At 42.1% G+C, this 15,307-nt stretch overlaps 1 protein-coding gene across 1 annotated transcript in view; it reads right to left on the bottom strand.

The window, feature by feature from the left end:
- Prcp (prolylcarboxypeptidase) overlaps positions 1-15,307 on the bottom strand; it is a 47,632-nt gene that overhangs the window by 14,028 nt on the left and 18,297 nt on the right. Inside the window, exons 2-3 of the mRNA XM_048435216.3 lie at positions 5,538-5,678; positions 1,774-1,875 (exon numbers count right to left, since the gene is read on the bottom strand). Coding sequence (XP_048291173.1) covers positions 1,774-1,875; positions 5,538-5,678 — 243 coding nt within the window. The remainder of the gene's footprint in view (positions 1-1,773; positions 1,876-5,537; positions 5,679-15,307) is intronic.

Here is a 15,307-nt window from a genome sequence, read left to right as displayed (position 1 = left end):
GGCCTGCTCACTCCCCTAGCCACATGTGTATGTAAAATACTAAAGAACAAAATTGGTCATGCAGCACAGCACATTACAACAAAGCACTCTGCCACTGACTTGGAGCATGTGTGCATTTTAAGGTCATTTTCTACTCACTTATCACGACACAAACTCAGTCAACTATAAATAGAAAATGTTAAACGCTTCTTTCAAAACAGCTTAAAATGTGGCGATTCCCAAATTATTTTAGGTGACAATTTACACCAGGATGGTTTCTCCCTAGCAAATGAGATCAAAGACATCAGGTACCATGCAAACATTTAAAGACAACATTGTCATATTTTGTTGGGAGCTGTGAACCCCCAGATCCTGAATTTCTTGTAAACAACTTGTTTTCCCCTGATCTGAGGGCCTACAGCTGCTCTGAGCACGAGACCCTCAGGAGTTCCTGATGGCAGGGGAATGGTTTCTGGTGCGTTTGGCTGGGGCGTGGCTATCCCTATGTAAGCTGCCCCTAGACACCATAAAAGAGGCATTCTTGTTTCAAGGATGGCTCGTGTCTCTGTCTGTGAGTCTTTGTGTGTTTCAATCTCCAGCCCCTTGCCCGGTTCACGAACTGTACAGTGGCGCATAGAGCGCAGACGGGCGTGGTGCGCCAAAATATTTTAATGCAATTTTGAAAATGTAATGAGTAGAGAAGGTCCTTGGTTAACATGATGCTAACTTTACAAAACTGAGTTTCCTAATATTCCTATTATTAGTAATAGGGGAAGTGAGAAATTACTATAGCTAGAGGGACAAGGGTAAAATAAAGCCATTCACTGAAGGGAAAAGGATCCTGGTTCATTAGGTTTGCAGCCTGCCAAAGGCCAAGGGTTCTTATTAGCAAGAAAGAGCTAAAAGGAACACCGGGGGTAGCACGACCTCATAGAACTCATTTATTCTTATACACTGACTATACGTTACTGAAAAATACTTTTCTTCTATTTTCATACTCTTTTATTCCTGAGACAGGAATGGAAACTTAGCACCTACTTTATGGAACAGAATTGTTTACTGACACTATTAAAATAAAGAAAACTCCCTGCACTGTGTGTAGCAGAAGAGTAAGACTAACCTGGCTGAAGCCGGCCTGGACGACTGAACTTTAACTGGGGCTGGAGATGCACCTTGATGGTAGAGCCCTCCTTACATGGTAGGCCTGCTCAGGTTCCCAAAGCCACAGACAAGGCAAAACAAACAAAACAACGGACAGGGAGCTGGAGAGATAGCTCAGCAGTTAAGAGCACTTATTGCTCTAGCAGAGAACCTGGGTTTGGTTCCCAGCACCCACACTGCAGCTTACGACCGTGCATAAGTGCAGTTCCAAAGGATGCAGTGCCTTCTTCTGAGCTTCTCAGGCACCGGGCTCCCACATGGTGCTCAGACAAATGCAGGCGAAGCGGTCAGATACATCGAATAATTCTGAGCTTTTTAGAATAAACATGACAGCAATTACAGAGGCACGGCTTTAAAGGCCCTGGACTAGGACTAATAACAGAGCTTGGTGGGAGTGTTCGCTCTGCACTCTGCCTTGGGTTTGATCCTCAACACAAAAAGGAACAAAAGAAGAAAAACTTTCATTTCACCCAAATTGTCCATATTAAGGAAAGGGAAAGGACAATTATTGAGTTTCCAGGAAGTTCAAGTTAAAGTGATCTCACACTCTGGGAGCATAGATGTTCCAAACTTAAATCACTACCCAAAAGAGTGCCCCAAATCTTTGACTTTCACAGAAAAATGTGTACGTACCTTGAATGAGTCCTCACCGAAGGGCAGGGACTCCCCATAGTACCGATGTTCAGCAAACACCAGCATCGCTTTCAGTTCCTCGGCCACTTCCCACATGAACCCCTGGAAAAGCCACAAATCCAGAAGGAAAATGAGGCCATGAGCCAGCACCTCAAACCTTTGCAAGCCATGTTAAACCAGATCAGAAAGGGCTCTGAAAAACAGTTTACGGGTGTTCCACAGAAAAATCCACAATAGTTGTATCAGATCGTACTAGAGTGGAGGAAATCAGACCAGATTATTCATGTACTAGTCGCTTCACGTCTCCTTATCCCGACCCTCTGACCCTGAATCAATACTATATGTCAGTCTTCAAACCACGCTATGCTCAATATTCTAGGAAGGAAGTAAAGATATCTAAGCTGCCCCCCAAAGACATACACAGACAATATAAAAGAATTAGCAGAAAAATGAGCATATTAAACTTGCTGGGGATTTGAATCTTACATGTTAGGAAACTAGCTAACATCAGCTGTTAATAGCTCCTGCTTCCAAGGTGTCCAACACTATTCTAACCACTACATGTAATAATTCACCTAATTAGTGCAATAAACAGGGATCAGACACCGTGGTTTTACAGACACGGACACTGAGATGCAAGATGGCAGAGTCAAGACTGAAATGCAGGCTGTCATGCAGAGCAGTCACCCAGGGCCACTGGACTCGCTTACTCTCCCCACACGGAAGACTTCTCACTCATCCCTCTGCTGCCTCTTTCCCTTTGACTGGATGGTGCCCTCTGGAACCTTCCTCAGAGAGCATCCCAGGCAGACAGCATCAGCTGATTAGATGTAGATTAAAGCCACGTCATTCCTGATGCTGCTGCTGGAGTTGAATAAGTTACTACTCCCTAACAAGGTATAGGAATCTCAAAATGGCTTTGGTTGTTTTGAGCAGTCTCTAAGGAACTAGAAGAGCTGTCTGTGATGATGATGTACATGTTGGCCTGATACCTGTGGTTTTCAAGACCCCGCTTCTCTTCTGCAGAGCTGCTCACTCCTGCCACATAGCCCAGGTCCAGCCACACCCAGCTCAGGCACACCAACTCAGGCACACCCAGCTCAGGCACACCAGCTCAGGCACACCCAGCTCAGGCAACCCTCCTCTGCACACCCAGCTCAGGCACACCAGCTCAGGCACACCCTCCTCTGCACACCTAGCTCAGGCACACCCAGCTCAGGAACACCCCCCTCACCTGCACGCCCCAGCCCAGCAGCGCTGTCCATCTCCCCTCCACACAGAGTGCTGCACAAACCCCTCTACCTGCTGCAACAGGAACTCACAAGTCCGTCTTACACCACCAGACTGCAAGTGTCTTAAAAGTGGAAACAGACCTCTGTGGAGCTGACCTCAGGCTTCGGCAGGAAGCCGCTTAACTGAACCGATGCCTGGTGCAATTAGCAATTATTTGCTTGTACCTATTTCAGGACTATTTTTACCTTTCAAGGGAGGTCTGTGTCATGTATCAACAATCTGTACCAGCGAGCTCCTTAATCTTATTTATCATTTAGTTTTCACAACTCTGGGAGCTGGGCATTCTTACTATAACCACTAAGCAAGAGAGGTGAAGCTGGAGCTAAAGGCTTGCTCAAGTGAGACAGCAAACTGGCAGTCAGAACTGAAACCTTGTCAACCTGCTTCAAGTCTTCACTGCTTCTTTAAAACTCAGTGTCCAGAAGCGAATGTGAATTGAAATGCTTTAGTCTGTAGGAAGATGTCAAGGACAGGGGAGGTCTAGGATCTGCTTCTGATGCTCCAGGACTGTTCCTCTCCCACTTGTCTCTTCCTTTCCACCTGTCTGAGGACACGGATACCAGCAAGTGCTCAGCGGGGTTGCGGAGCCTGAGGAGCACTGGAGTCTGAAGACGAAACATCTCTCTGCCTGTATTAAAACACAGGGGAACTGGGCAGGGGAAGTTGCCTGTGGGTTTGGCAGAGAAGAATAGCTAAAGACGAGGCTCTTCTGTGGCACCTTTAATCCTAACAATCAGCAGGCAGCGGCAGCGGCAGCAGCAGAGGCAGGTAAATCTCTGAGTTCAAGGTCAGTATGATCTCTCCTTATAATATAGCAAGCTCCAGGACAGCCAGGGCTACATAGACCCTGCCTCAAACAAAGGAAAACCAAAATGAATGGGAAAGAGGCAGGGCAGTACCACTTACACAAAATAGCCCCAGCAATCTGGACACTTGGTTCCCATGACATCATTTCTCAGGAGCTATTTTATTTTCAGCATATTTAAATTATTTTATAACATTTTTTTTCTTCTAGTTGTTTGGCTTTCCAGGCTGGGTGTCACTATAGAGGCCCAGGCCAGGATAGACTCAAATGTAGTCTTCTACCCAACCCTCCTGAGTGTACAGAGAGTTGTACACCCCCATGCCCAGAGGATTCCGTTCTTGACAGCTATTTGTTAATAGCTGTATTGTTAAAGGTGTTAGGAAATACAACTAATGAAGCAAGTTAACAGATCACACCATTTTCACTGTCACAAATTAAAACCCAGTAGAGCCAACTCTACTAAATGAAACTAAAGGAAAATTTGGCTACTTTGCCTCTGCCCTCCCAACGTGACAGTCAAACTTACATATGTTTTCTTCGTTGGGAAATATTATTTTCAGGTGTGTGACTTTTGTTTACGCTGCTTTTGTTTAACTCTGTGAAGCTGTGTTAGTATGCACCTGTCTAACACACCTGATGGTCCCACTAAAGAGCTGAACAGCCAATAGCGAGGCAGGAGCATGAATCGGCAGCGATGCTGGCAGGCAGAGAGTAAGCAAGAGAATGAGGAGAGGAAGACATTAGGGACCAGCCACTCAGCTATACAGCAAGTCACGGAGAAAGACGTTAAGAAAGGCACATAGAAACAGAGAAAGATAAAAGCCCAGAGGCAAAAGGTAGTTAGGATAATTTAAGAAAAGCTGGCAAGAAACAAGCCAAGCTAAGGCCAGGCATTCATAACTAAGACTAAGCCTCTGTGTATGATTTAGTTGGGAGCTGGGTAGCGGACCCCTCAAAAAGTCAAAAGAGTAAAAGAACAACCAACAACATTTCCTTATTTACATTGGGTTTGTTTCAGTCTTACTTGCTAATTGATAAGTATTTATTGAACATCTACTATAAATACAGCACAGTTCTTTACTTTAAAAAAACACAATATTAATTAAACATACAAAAATTCCTATCCTTACATTTACCTTCTATAGACCATAATCAAACCAACTATATACAATAATGTTCCCACGCCTGCTAGCCTTCTAATTAAATTTTCCCAAAACAGTGGTTTTTGTCTATTTGTCTGTCTGTCAGTCAGTCTAGCCTTGAACTATATGGCAGCACAGGTTGGCTCTGAATTCTTACCTGATGACCTAACTGACATTTTTCATTCACTCAGAAACGTTTGCCATCTTTCTATTACTATTGACCTTTTATTTTCTTAATTACATTTATTTAGTTATTTGGAGGAGGGCACGTGCCATATCACTGCGGAGAACATCAAAGAAGAACACACAGGCATTGGCCTTCCCTTTCCGACATGGGGTCTCAGGGACGAAGTCAGGTCATGAGCCCTTGCCAGCTGAGCCACCTTGCCCACTCTCTTTTTACTGTTAAGGAGCATTCCAGTTAAAAATGCTCATTCTTGGTTATCTGTACTGCTAACCGTTTTCCCCGGTTGTCACTCTAGAAGATACATTTCAGTAGAAGAATCTCACTCGTGTGTACATACTGTATTATTGCAAAACCAGGTGATGTCCCCTTCATTCCCCGTGTAGAACAGTATGGATCCACCGTTTGCCTGCCAGTGTCGGTCAGCTATTAGGTACCGCTGTTTAAAAGTTCTCGTGTCGGAGAATCCAAAGTGGTCGACCTATGATGGAGACAAAGCAGGCGACACAGATGTCAAGGAAAAGTCACTCAAATTAACATGCAGGCAACTCACTCTTCCACTGAAATCGACCTATACTAAAAAACGATCGAAAGAAAATTCAAAGTTCACTTGCTCTTATTAATACTAAGTCATTTTGAAATTACTGGGCTTATGTACAAAGATAAAACAGTATTTGTTATGGTGGTCAAGATTTTCAGTTAAAAGAAAAAATATTAAAAAATCAAGTAGTTACTTAAAAACATAATGTCAAAATTATAAATTTTCAGTTATTTGCTTTATCTGATTGATTTCAATGGAGAAATAAAAACTATATACTATATATAGTGTTACAACATAATCTGAAATATGTATATATTTTAGAGTGGATAAACTGAACATAAGTGTTACCTTTCATACTTAACTTTTTAGTATGGTGAGGACATAATCAATGTCTCAATACTTTTCAAATCGTCAACACATCATATTAGTTTTCAAAATGCCTTACTATCTGAATTTTCGTTATTCAAACTTTTAATATAAAAGTCAAGGGCTAATTAAACCATCAAAAAGATCTGTGAACTGAAGATTCCAATACTAACAGACATTCTAAATGTTGGATTTGATGTCTAATACAACTTCTAAGAAAACAAGCCAATAAAGAAACTCAGGCTTGTTACCAAAGCGACTGATAGACATCCGGGACAGAGAAATTACAAGACAGGTCTGTGCATCCTACTGCACAATGGCGCAAAGGCATGCTTACAAACAACGGAGATGAATTAACGGATGAAGAAGTCAGAGTCAAGGAGCTATTTATTATTGGCTCACATTTTGATAAGCTTAGCATGAAACAAATTGACCACAAAAGAATAAAGATTGTAACTGATTGAATCATCTGATTCATGAAAATCAATAATTATATATGCTGGGTTGTTTTGCGTGTCAACCTGCTGCAAGCTAGAGTTATCAGGGGAAGGAGCCTCAGCTGAGGAAATGCTTTCTTCAGATTCAACTGTAAGGCATTTTCACATTTATCCATGATCAATGTGGGGGGGGGGGCATCCCATTGTGGGTGGTGCTATCTCTGGGCTGCTGGTCCTGGGTTCTATAAGAAAGCAGGTTGAATGAAGCAGGGGACGTAAGCCAATAAGCAAGGCTCCCCTCCATGGCCTCTGCATCAGCTCCTGCCTCCAGGATCCTGCCCTGTTTGAGTTCCCGTCCTGACTTTCCTCAGTGAGGAACAGCAATGCTGAAGCATAAGCCAAATAAACCCTTCCTCCTCCCCAACTTGCTCTTTGGTCCCGGTGTCTCATTGCAGCAATAGAAACCCTAACTAAGACAGCATATAAGAAAACAATTTTAAACCAGGCAGCGCTGGCACACCCCTTTAAAACACCAGCACTCAGGAGGCAGAGGCAGCCGGCTCTCTGTGAGTTCAAAACGAGCATGGTCTACAATGCGAGTTCCAGGACAGGTTCCAAAGCTACACAGAGAAACCCTGTCTTGAAGCCCCCCACCAAAAGAAAAGAAAGAAAAAATTTTATACAAGAAAAAAGTTCACTTAAGGTGTCCACTGAGCTACCATAAATTAATTCCTTACTTTGAAACTGGGAATTCATGGTTAAAAATTCCATAGTAAAGCTGCCTTTCTGATAGAATTGTCTTTCAGGGTACCAAATTGCCCCAAGTGAAGATGAAGAAGAGCTATTAATTAAAAATTAATGCAGAAAGAGGACTATGTCAGAGACATAGTTCTGTAAAGTTACTGATTCAGGCAGGAGTTATTAACGGCATTTAGAAACATCAGAAAAATAATTTTCATATGTGTAACAATGATATCAGAAACAACATTCTTGTCACTGTGGCGATCTATCATCACCTTAATCTAATGATAAATATTGACATCACGGATGGCCAGGCAGACAGGGCATAAATGCCTTCTCATGCGTACAACATAACATACATATCATGTATGATTCATTCTTGTCAAAAGCTTCCATTTTATCTTAATCCTGACTTTAGATTTACTCCAACAGAGGATATACAGAGGGGGCAGAGTAAACTCAAGAGTCTTAAGGGCAACTGGGCAAATCTGAGTGTGGGGCATTTTACAGGGCAATGAATAGCCAGAGGCCTGCTTTAGAGAAGAAAAAGCCCCTACTCTGGAACATGTGAACCAGCTGCGGCTAGGATTGCAGCAAGAGCCACCCCAAAAAGGTGGCTCCCAACAGTGGTGGGTCCCCACAAGAGTCAAAGAGGAAAAAACAACCAACAGCCGAACTTTGGATATATCTTTAAGGTTTTATTTTTTTGTCTTTTGAAATTGTGAGCTACCACTAAATTAGGATGATAACAATCACATACAACTACAGAAAAGAGCTGTACCAGAGCTTTTAGGATGGTGGAGGCTGAGTACCGCTCATTGACTTGAGCGGACAATATTAAGGATGTCATGCCACATCTGAAGCACACTAATCCCAAGAGGGAATACTCAAGATGGGCAAGAGATAACGAATTACAAGAATTATTCTTACAGTGCCAACAGTTCCTTTTTTCCTTAAGTGTTAGGCCAGAAATATGCTGTGAAATGTGCTTTTCACAACATGAACTTCCCGCGTCCTCCTGGCTCCCTCCCTCCATCAGGAACATCAGCAGCAGCTATGAGGCTGCTTCCAGTACCCAGTGGTCACAGGCACACGGGACAGCGCGCCCTCTGCCGTCCAGACTGAGACCCACAGGTCCCTTTCCAAGGCCTACAGTGGGAACTTGAGAAATCACAGCATGAAAGGACTGCAGAAGCCATGGGACCTGCCCTGCTCTAAGCAAGCTGAGCTCAAGGGGCTCAAATGCTGTGCCAGGGGTCAACAGAGATGGAACTTCAAACCCTTTCCACAACTTGCCTTAGTGACGTAACAAAAGTAGGTTGTATGCCGTGAAAGGCTCACAGGCATGACCTGGAAAAGGAAGCACATTTCTGGTCACACACGGCAGCTCTTCCTAAAATACAGTAAAAAAGAATTCAAGAGATGCTTCCTGCCTCACTGTGTGGAAATGTGGAAAGGATCTGCAAGAAGGGAAGGCAGGAGGGAATCCTCTAAACAAGATCTGTGCGGCAACAATACATGTTTGCATTTTTTAACTGCTCAAGAGTAGAGCATCCTTCCAGAAATATATTAAATCTACTAAGCACAGTTAGGTGACAATTTGGGAGCAGTGAGGACGGAAAAGACTCAGTACCTGTTTCCTGCAATCAATAACCTGGCCGTCTCTAATCAACTGTGGATGTTTTCATAAAATCTTATTATAGGATGAGGACCCTCAGAGAGGTCACAAAATTTCTGAAATAACACAATTCTTTTTCCATGCTCTGACAGACACTGCTTCCTAAGTTCTTTGTGGTTTTTCCATAACACGCAGTTCTAGGCAGGGCTGACACCAAGCTTCATCGGGAGCCACTCAAGAATCTTCCTCTAAATCTGTGGATACAACCAGAAGCCACTTGCTAAGTTACATTCCAGAAGTACAAGGAATGTTGGTTCTTTGGCTGACCTTGATGATAACCATTGCTACAGTGCTATATTTAACTAAACTAGGTCAACTGATTTTTTTTTTAAAAAAAAAATCAAACTCTTTCTCCACGGCCTTTCATTTTCGGAACTCGCCATATGGTGGTTTTATTTGGGAACTCAGACATGCAAGAGTTGCTAGCAGAAATTTTATTAAAGATACTAGAAGATATCCTCAGAGATAAATATGACAAAAAAGAAAAACCAGACTCGCTGTCAATGAGTCAATAGGCCTTGAGGGAGGGCTCTCTTCTGTGCAACCCTAATCCAGAATAAGGAAATGAAGACCTTCTCTCTCCACTTAGATGTGTGTGTCGTGGGTAGGTTAGAGATCGTGGCATTATTCTGTTAGCTTCTCAAACAGGTTGTGACAATGTTCCCAAGCACGTTTGACTCTTGAAGGGAAGGACATCTTCAAATAGAAAGGGCACAAGTTCTCAAAAAAGGAGCCAAAACTAAAAATGGACAGGAAATATAGGCAGGCCCTCTGGCTGTAGCTGGAGAAGCCTGCGTATCTGGGACCAGTCCTTCTGAACTGCAAGCTCTGGCATTCCCAGAGCTAGACCAAGAACGGAGAGCAATGTCATGTCTTGTAAATGACATTATTGTTGGATATGACTCTCTATTTCTTCCACTTTATTATGTCAATGCTATTCAAAACCTGGTTAAACACTCTACATTTATTTGTCTTTACAGCAGGAAGACAGGAAGCACTGGAAAGTGAATGTAGCTGGATTCAGGGGACAGCAGTTTTCCTGGATGGCAATGTGACAGTAGAGAGCTGATGGCAAGAGGAAGATGAATCTACAAACAGGAATTATTCCTCCCTCCACCTCACTGCTAATCCCCGAGGTCCTGCTTCCACCCTTTGTTTTGGTGTCGGGGTAAAGACTTAATGCATGCTTAGCACACACAAACTACAAAACCCCGTATCCTAGAGTTCACAAGGATGGGTGGTGGCCACTTCCTCAGCTCTTCTTCAAATGCAACAGCAGCCTATTCTTTTTCAAAACAAATTGAGATTTATCTTAGGTGTATGAGTATTTATCTGAATGTATGCCTGTATACCATGTGGGTGCAGTGACCAGGGATGCCAGAAGACTCCCGGGACTGGACTTGACTTTTAGATCATTGAGTTCTGAGGAACCATGTGTGGCTGAGATTTGAACCCTGGTCCTCTAGAAGGGCAGTCAGTACTCTTACCCATTGAGCCACCTTTCCAACCCTATGACACCTAGTCTTGACACACTTTTGTCTATAATAAACAGGAGAGACACAGCAATCCCTTCCTTCTATACTATTTCTTCACATGTTCTTCTTATAATGTAGAAATAAAGTATTATGGGAAGACAAAAATGGCAAGTAAAAGGCAGACAGAAATAGTGGTCCATCGTAGGAGCAGTTCTTAACAACAAAGGTGGGATTCAGCTTCTTGTACTGAACCGTCAGTTTGGAAGGCAAGAGAAGTAGAGTGGAGACGGTCACAGTATTTTGGCAACTTAGAATGGCGATAGCTACCACACTACCTGTCTGTGAAACGGTGCTTCATAAATATCAACTGCAGCTTGAAAGCAGCAGCTCATCACGTTTCTAAGTAGGAGGTTCCTTTGCTAGCAGTAAATTTTTTTTTAATTTTTATGATTTATTTATCTTTTATTTTATTTGCATTGGCGTGAAAGTGTCAGATCCCCTCGAACTGGATTTTCAGACAGTTGTGAGCTGCCATGTGAGTTGCTGGGAATTGAACCCAGGTCCTCTGAAGAGCAGTCAGTGCTCTTAACCACTGAGCCATTTCTCCAGCACCCTAGCAGTAAAATTTTGCCTAATAAAAAAAAATACAAAGAACTCAAGAAATTGAACACCAAAAGATCACATAATCCAATAAAAAATGGAGTACAGACCTAAACAGAGAACTCTCAACAGGAATCTAAAATGGCTGAAAGATACTTAAGGAAATGTCCAACATCCTTAGTCATCAGAGAAATGCAAATCAAAACAACTCTGAGATTCTATCTTACACCTGTAAGAATGGCCAAAATCAAAAACACTGATGACGGGCTGGTGAGATGGCTCAGTGGTTAAGAGCACTGACTGCTCCTCCAGAGGACCCGGGTTCAATTCCCAGCACCCACATGGCAGCTCACAACTGTCTGTGACTCCAGTTCAAGAGAATCTGACATCATTATACCAATGCGCATGAAATAAAAATTAAATAAAGTTTTAAAAAAAAACACTGATGACAACTTATGCTGGAGAGGTTGTGGGGAAAAGGGAACACTTCTGCATTGCTGGTGGGAATGCAAGCTGGTACAGCCCCTTTGGATGTCAGTGTGGCGATTTCTCAGAAAATTAGGAAACAACCTTCCTTAAGACCCAGTAATACCACTTTGGGGTATATATCCAAAGGATGTTCAATCGTGCCACAAGGACATGTGCTCAACTATGTTCATAGCAGCTTTCTTTGTCATAGCCAGAACCTGGAAACAACCTAAATGCCCCTCGATCAAAGAATGAATAAGGAAAATGTGGTACATTTACACAATGGAGTACTACACAGCAGAAAAAAAATGACATCTTGAACTTTGCAGGCAAATAGGTGGAGCTAGAAAACATTATTTTGAGTGAGGTAACCCAGACACAGAAAGACAATTATCACATGTACTCACGCATAGGTGGGTTTTAAACATAAAACAAAGTCAGCCTACAAATCACAATCCCAGAGAACTTAGACAACAATGTGGACACTAAGAGAGACTCACATAGATCTAATCTACATGGGAAGTAGAAAAAGACAAGATCTGCTGAGTAAACTGGGAGCATGGGGACCTTGGGAAAGGGTTGAAGGGCGTAGGGGAGAGGCAAGGAGGGGAGCAGAGAAAAATGTAGAGCTCAATAAATATCAATAAAAAAATGAAAAAAATAAACTATAAAATTTCCTTTTATTTAATCTTTAACTGGTGAGACCATTTTTTTATTTTAATGTTTTTACTTTTGTATGTGTGAGAAAGACAGGTCTCTCTACATATCCCAGGCTAGTCTCAAGCTCATGGTCCCCTGTTTCTGTCTCTTGACTGCTGGGATTACGAGCATATGCCATGACACTCACTTTTAGTTTTTCATAGATGTTATATTTGGTATCCAATACCTGAGAAAATATGAGAAGTTATTATAAATTTAACGGTGCTATAAGTGGCATCTAATTACGGTTGAGGAAAGTGTATTTTTTATGTTAGGTAGGACTACAGATCCAATCACTCCCCCAAGAACTCTGAAGAGCCCAGTAACTTTCCATTGACCAGAAAACCAATCATTTTCTAATTTGCCAAAATGTTATGAAAACTAAATACTTTATGCTCTACTGCTAAAATGGGTGGAGACCTTCTACTCTTAGAATGCCTCAGATATCCCTGCACATGTGTGTGCGTGTGTGTGTGCGTGTGTGTGTGCGTGCGTGTGTGTGTGCGTGTGTATGGGTAATGGTTTCATTTAAAGATTCTGTGTTCTAGGGGAGCACAACATGATTGATAACCCACAGGCCTAAGGGAGCTTTGTAGCACTTCAGCTCTCAGATGAAAAATCACTGTACTGATTAAACACACAGTAATGTAGGACAGCCCATTAAGTTTAAATTAGATCATGCACAGAGGACAAGATGGAAACTTAGACCTCTCTTAGGTAAGGAACTACATGTTGCAAATATGCCAACTCTTTTCGATCTCCTCCTCTCTGGCCTTCCTCCTCCTGTTGCTGCTTCTTCTGTTTTTAATGACAAAGTTTCTCTCACTCCGCAACCCAGGCCGGCCAAAAGCTTGAGAACCTCTTGCCCCAGTCTCCTGACTGCTAGGATTACAGACACCATAATGCCCAGCGTAAATTTTTCTTGCCTATCTTAAATACATATTCATATCACTGAAATCTGGCAATTGATCCCCTTTTAACTTTGTTTCTCATGTTTGTTTGCTTTGTAACTTACACTGGTCTGCTACTCCCTACGTAGCCCAGGCTGGTCTATGAACTCAGCAGTCTCCTCAGTGTTGGGATAAGAAGACATGCCACCATAGTTGGCTCCATTTCCCTTCATTTTAATGACAGAGGTCAAAATGTTGGAAGTCAGGATAGCAGTTATCATTGCAAGGGGCAAGTGACTCAAAAAAAAATTAAGGAGTTCCAGAATTAGAATGAGACATGTTTCCATGGTAAATAAAATAAACTTATAAACAGATTTTTAAAAATTCAGAATTAAGGACTGGAGAGATGACTGAATTGTTAAGAGTATTTGCTGCACTTTCAAAGGACCCAAGTTCAATTCCTAGTACCGACATGTTGGCTCACAACCCCCCATAACTCTAGTTCTAGTATATGTGACATAATCTGACATCCACGGACATCAGGCACGCACATGATGCACACACATCCATTCAGGCACTGCACTCGCTCATACACATAAAAATCAAAAAGAAAATTTTTAAAAGTCTTCAAAATCTCACAAAATCATACAGTATTACATCTTTCTTTCATGTAAAATATTTATTTTTGGAAATGGTTCAATCAATGCTCACCAAACAATGACCTGGAGGGAAGAACTTAGTGAGATCCTGTTGAGAACTTGGCAAAGGTGACAAAGGAGCTACCAAGCACACCGTAACAAGGTCGAGTCCTGTGTGTGGAATGCTAGGAGAATTCAGAGGCAGAGATACTATGCTGTCCATGGAACCATGGGACGCAGAGTGTAGGAGAGTAACCTGCATGCTGAAGCTTGAAGCCTACCTCGAATGCTCTTGGGTATAGACAAGGAACACAAGCAAAGAGAACAACATGTGTAAATCCTGTGAGCTGTACAAAGCACACTCAAGTAAAAAGCTGTTGGTGGCAAGAAGGATATGGTTTTGTGAGGGGAAGAAGTAGGAGATGATATTAGATTCTTCAAGCCACTATCAGATTTAGATAAAAATCTCCCCACAATGAGAAATAGCTGAAATCTGAGATTGTCTTTCAAACAAGCAGTGAGTGAAATAAGATCGCTGGAACAGAACTTGAGACAGGGACTTTTTCTTGTTCTTTGCCAGGTCATCAGTGATTGGAATCATACCCAGCATATAGCAGGTTCGTGGGTACATAAGGAATACATTATGTGCCTTGGCTCTGCAGTTCTACGAAGAGAGCCAGCCCTCAGTTCATGGATACATAGGGAATACACGAAAACATCATGTACCTTGACTCTGTAACTACTGTGAAAACAGAGCCAATCCAACATAAAGAACATGACTCAAAACAATGAAAATAGAGTGCTTGATTCTCAAGATCAAATTTGTGCAGACAGGTTCACTGCATTTGCCCAATGGCTAGATACACTAGGTTGAGATTTTCTGTAGAGAGGCTATGACAGAGGATGGGCAAAACAGTCACTATCAATCCTGACCTCCATGCAGCAAGAAAGACTCAAGTTGCAGGTCTGTGCTATCACAGACAAATGCAGGCACTATCTGCTTGCTAGAAACAGGAACTCAACTAGACTTAACTTGTCTGTCTGATGCTAAGACACCAGTAAACTTAACAATGCCTGATATGGATATGATCAGTGAGGGTGTAGAAGAGGAATTCTTGCATTTATTGCATTTGAAGAGTAAACTTCTTGCCAGGACAAACAGACACAACATACAAGCATTTTTTTAAAAAGCTCATAAATAGTGTATAATGCCATATTTTCTCAGACAAGTATTTATGTTTATAATATCCTGTTTTATCAAATATAAAATGACATATTACTAATGTTCTTCCTTTTTAATCTCTGTTCTAAAGGTTTGTAATTATGCAAAATGTTCTAATGTTCTCCTGATACCATTGTTATAATTATGCGCCAGGCCATATCCCAGAAATGGAGGCTAGAATCTACTGTAATGAAAACAGATGAAGACACTCCCCTCTAACACCAAAACCAACCACACATCTTGCATAGAGGTAAGATTCATGCAATTTACAATCCACTCTGATAATCTACTAATCCTTAAGGCATAGGCCTGTACTGACTTCCCAAATCTCCCTTAAAACTCTGTTTCTAAATTC

This window comes from Myodes glareolus, chromosome 24, assembly GCF_982192425.1.
Source record: "Myodes glareolus chromosome 24, mMyoGla1.1, whole genome shotgun sequence".
In the NCBI taxonomy this organism is placed as follows: Eukaryota; Metazoa; Chordata; class Mammalia; order Rodentia; family Cricetidae; genus Myodes; species Myodes glareolus.
The sequence above is the reverse complement of the archived record's forward strand: the minus strand, read 5'-3'. Positions and strand labels throughout refer to the sequence as shown.